The sequence below is a fragment of the Oratosquilla oratoria genome, chromosome 37 (genome assembly GCF_046742065.1).
Source record: "Oratosquilla oratoria isolate Oo_2021 chromosome 37, ASM4674206v1, whole genome shotgun sequence".
Lineage (NCBI taxonomy): Eukaryota > Metazoa > Arthropoda > Malacostraca > Stomatopoda > Squillidae > Oratosquilla > Oratosquilla oratoria.
Window position 1 is genome coordinate 19,676,238 of NC_134813.1, and position 5,000 is coordinate 19,681,237.

Sequence of the window (5,000 nt, forward strand, 5' to 3'; positions counted from 1 at the left end):
ATTTTCTGTTAATTATGATGCAAAAAACAAAATGTTTTTTTTTAATCGCGTTTAAAAAAAACTTGTTTTTTATTATTATTTTTCTAATCTCGTCCAAATTTGTTCAGATATTTCATATTTAGTATATAAAAACAGGTGCAAATATGTTATTCATCCCTCCACATATGTGCATTTATCTTATTCAAAGAGGCATTAGACAGACTATAAAAATAAACAAGTAATTGACCATTTTAGTCACTGTCAGATGCTGCAAGCCTGCAACAAGTGTAGATACTGTATATGGGCCAGTATAGCTATTGCCTGGCTACCTTACAAAATTTACCTTTTATCTTAGCATACTCTTCAAAGATTAAACACTCCAATTTCCCATAGTGACCCTGGACAATGCCTAAACACAGATCCGCCACTTGGACAGTGGAAAGGGGGTTAATATAGTAATGGGAGGAAACTGTTTTACTCCCCGCCACCCATCAAGGCTCAGAGCTTACTTTCTACCTGACTTTAGAAACAACTGTCATTTTTGATAAAGAATATAAGGATATCAAAGATAATGTAGTTGAGGAGTTCAGGGATTAAATAGAATTTGTGAATGGCAGGTATGAAGTTCAATTGCCCTGGAAGAACAACAATGTTAAAAATACATTAATGAGCAATAAAACTCGAGCCCTGAAGAGCTTTTTATTTAGACTAGATAAAGATGAAGATCTTAAGGCTGAATATAATAAGGTTTTTGATGAGTATGAGTCTATGGGAATTATTGAGGAGGTTCCCTCAGAGGAGATGTTGCAACCTAAACCCATTTACTATTTGCCTCACAGACCTGTAGTAAAATTGAGTTGTAGTACTACTAAGGTACGTCCAGTGTTTGACGCATCTGCTAAGGGACCCAATGGAATCTCTCTAAATGATTGATTACAGGGCCCTCTCTTAATCCAGATTTGGTTGAGATATTGATCAGATTTAAGCGTTGGCCATATGTGGTTAACGTTGACATAGTTTTTGCAACTTAGTGTAAACAGTCAGGATGAAAATATCCTTAGATATTTTATGCCTGGTAAAGATGGAATGAAACATATGAGATTCATTAGAATTATTCTTGGTGACACCTCAAGTCCATTTATTCTGAATGCCACTATTAAACATCATTTAAGTAAATACCCTGATTGTGAAGTTGTTCAAGATTTGAAAAGAGATATGTATGTTGATAATTGGTTCAGTGGAGCCGATACTGTAGAAGTAGCTAGCAAGTATAGCACAGCATATGATATTATGGCTGATGCCAATATGTCTCTTGAGAAACTTAGTGTTGTAATAAATTCTAAGTTTAGAGAAAAAATGCAAATTGTAAGGGATGGTGAAGTTAATACTGTATTAGGTCTTTGGCGGTCTAATGATACATCATTGTGGTAATTGCCATTACTATTATGAATCGTTGCCATCGCATTTGATAAGTGAGCATCTTTTGATCGACGACCATGCAAAAACATCAGCTCCTGTCGGAAAAGATGAAAGAAGAACGGCAAGGTCGCCAGAAGGACAGACTCTGGCGTTGACCTTGGATAACCTGAGGTCTTCCTGTGGTTCTCTGACGTCACGCGGAGGACCCACTGCCGTGTCGGTGCGATTGATCTTTGGTAGGTGGCGCCTTGACCCTCGCCCCCCCCCACCACCAAATATAGATAATTAGAAATAAACAAAAAATAAATAGATAGATAAATAAACAAATAAATAAAATGAAATAAATCTGATCTTTCAGAAGGATTGATTCTTTCAAGAAAATAATATTTTGTCTTCTTTTGTTCAATTGCTTATTTATCGATCTATCTGTTTGTTTATTGATGTTTGTTTATGTGTCGACTTATCTATCCACTTATTTAGTTTCATAATTTATCTATTTACTTATCTATTATTTACTGCAAAAGTTTTTTGCGTCCAAAAACTTTTAATTAGGTCGATTACTCCAATACTCGATCATATATCCAAAAACATTAACTAAGAAGAGAAATCACTCTCAAAACACTAAACAGCGCCTTTGATCAGGTCACTGTCCAGCAACGAAATATTCATTATTTATCAATAGTGAATCTGACACCATCTATCCCAGGTGACAATAAAATAAATGATAAATAAATAAACAAATTAATAAAATACAAATAGATAAGCAAATAAGCAAATAAACAAATAAATAGATAGATAAATAGATAAAAAAATGTAGATAAATAAATTAGTAGATAAATGAATATGTAGATCAATGAATGAATAGATGAATAAATGAATGAATAAATAAATAAGTAAGTTAATTAATTAATTAATTAATTAAAATAAATGAAACAAGAGCTAGGCACACAACAACTCTTCTTTTGTTTGATGTATTGTTTTAACATGAAATTAGATAAGGTGAGGAGTATACCCCAGGAAGCGCTTAGTAACTGCGGCCGAAGCCGTCACCTTTGCCCTTCTGTACTTAAACTGTTAGGGCAGATAATTAATCAACAGCCACTGCTAGGAATCGGCGAGATGTGAGTGTAGGACTCGAATCCGAGAATAGAAGGGCACGAGACCAGCACGCTTCCGATTGAGCCATTTTTGTGGCTACTCTCTGGATTCGTTCAATTTTCTTTATATTCTTTTTTGGTACTGGGTGACCACACTGTCACAGCATACTCTTATTAGTGTGACTAGTATTTTTTCTTTTTAATTTCTTCGTCGAAATAATGTAAAAGCCACCTTTATTGATCTTAGCAAGTTGCAAGATTCTCCGACAATTTTGTTTATCTGTTTATCAGGGGACATGTCATTTGAGATTATTATTCCCATTACAGGTTGAAAACAAATATGGCGTGTGACCGGTCCTACAGACTTGGGAATCAACCTATGTGACAAGGCTCCCAGACGGATGATGTGCCACAGTGATCACCGTGCAGGCTCTATAACCGTCCTAACGCGAACAACCTTAAAAATTATTATCTCCAATGACCCATGGTGACAGACAATATTCCCCAGAGACAAGGCATGATGATTGTATGTAACACTCACATAGTACCACTATCTCGCCATCCCCATTTCGGGGGATCCTGGATGATTATTATATTATGTCTCCATTTAAAGAATATATGTAATAGATGACATGTCCTCTAATACAATACTGTAATAAATGTACTATTGTTTGCCGCCCACGGGCGTAATAAATTTATTAAAACCAAAAAACTCCCATTACATGAAATAGAATTAAATCTCAGTAAAAAGAGAATCAAATATGTAGTGACGAACCTATCATCACCGTGAAAACCGAAAAAGGTTATCCCAACAAATATTCTAAAGAAATATTGTATCTATAGATACAATTGATCTTTAGAAATAATGAATAAATTTGATAAATAAATAAATTATATATATGAAATTGTATCTATAAGTCATAACCTTACTCATAGACTTGTTCTTAGGGAAAATAAAAAAATCTTCCAGGTCCTCCATTAAAAGGTTATCACACTGGGCTTCCATGGGGTTCACCAACGCCGACAGATGAGAATTCGTTTGAGTAAACACGACTTCAGTTACAATATTTCATGTTTCAGATCTCAAAATATCAGATTATCTTTCCGTCATATATAGTAAGGCTGAATGATGAATTGAGAGATTGTAATACGAATGTTAGACATACTATGGAAATGCTCATAGAGAAGTCTAGATTTCTGTGAGCAAAGTCATATTCTAGGTATTCAAATGGAGGTTGGAGGCAGTGTGGAAAGAAAAATATCCCAGCGTGATAACCCATTTCTAGAGCCTTTAAATCTGATCTGATTATCTTCTGGTGATGAGAAATCTTTGAACACATAATAACATAAGAACATTAGAACATAAGAATGAAGGAGACTGCAATAGACTATAAGGCCTACACTAGGCAGTTCCTACTTGGAGTAGGACTCGGGACTCCATAGCCCATCTTAAAAGTCACGCTCGACAGTGATTGGGTTCGATGGCTGTCCCTCCATACAACACTATAGCCCTGTTCACACCAGGCGTTTTAACCGTGCGGAAACCACGGCGGTACCGCATTGTCAAGGAGAAATTGCACGATTGTGTGTAAACGGCTACATTTACGTTCTAATTGAACCGCTGCAGTTCAAAACGCTATTGTGAACAGGTCCTCTGTCATCAACCAGAATAGAGTGTATAACGTGTGTCATATGGCTGCTGACGCGTTGGTGTGTCGTCTAAGGTGGTTGTGGTGGTGACTACAATGGGGGTTGTGGTGGTGATAGTGGTGGGTAAGAGATAGGCAGAGCTGAGTGTTTTAGTGGTAGTGGTGGTGGCGGAGGTGGTGGTAGCGGAAGAGGTGGTGACGGTGGCGGTGGTGGTGGCAGTGGTGATTGTGGTAGTGGACATGGTGTGAGGGGAAACCCTGGCCTATGCATCCCCCTCCTTATTGGGGATAATTAAGACAGTGCATATCCCGTACCCTGAACAGTATACAGAGCGCCTTGAGTGCATCACCCTACATATATCGTGATTCTATCCTACTCCCCCCCTCTCTCTCTCCCTCTCCCACCCCTCTCTCTGTCTCTCACTCTCATACTTACCCACCCGTCATATCTTTCTTCCTCTCTTTTTCTCTCATCTGCCATGTCTCTTTGTCCACCCCTCCCCTCCTGCACTATCTCTTCCTCTTTCTTTCTCTCTCCTATTTTCTCCCACTTTCTCATTCATTAATTATGTGTGTGGACATGTAAAACTATCATTACAACGAGCGCCCCATGAGCTGCCAAACGTTAAAATTTAATTAATAAAAATTCCTCTATCGTCACCTTGACATGTGCACGACATTCCTTAGGTTTGGCGAGGTTACTTATCAGAAATGAGGTGATGGCATCCGAAATATACAGATGCATTGGTTATCTGTATCATCAATAAAAAAGTTAGTTCTGTTTACGCAGATGCTATACAATATTTAGTTTTCGTAATCGTGGTTTTTATCAAACAAAATCTTCGAACTTGCAGAG

The 5,000-nt window shown here is 37.3% G+C and overlaps 1 protein-coding gene across 1 annotated transcript; it reads left to right on the forward strand.

Moving 5' to 3' along the window:
* The first annotated feature begins 645 nt into the window (after nt 1–645).
* LOC143019369 (uncharacterized) lies at nt 646–1,410 on the forward strand. Its single transcript, XM_076175007.1, has 2 exons — nt 646–852; nt 997–1,410. The coding sequence occupies exons 1-2, from the start codon at nt 646–648 to the stop codon at nt 1,408–1,410; spliced, it is 621 nt and encodes a 206-aa protein (XP_076031122.1).
* Nucleotides 1,411–5,000: the final 3,590 nt, after the last annotated feature.

What these genes read in the sequence shown, in the direction of transcription:
- LOC143019369 (XM_076175007.1), top strand. Translation starts at nt 646, where the DNA reads ATGAGCAATAAAACTCGAGCCCTGAAGAGCTTTTTATTTAGACTAGAT. An exon ending in TGAGTTGTAGTACTACTAAG is followed by an intron (nt 853 to 996) that starts GTACGTCCAGTG and finishes ACGTTGACATAG; the next exon opens with TTTTTGCAACTTAGTGTAAA.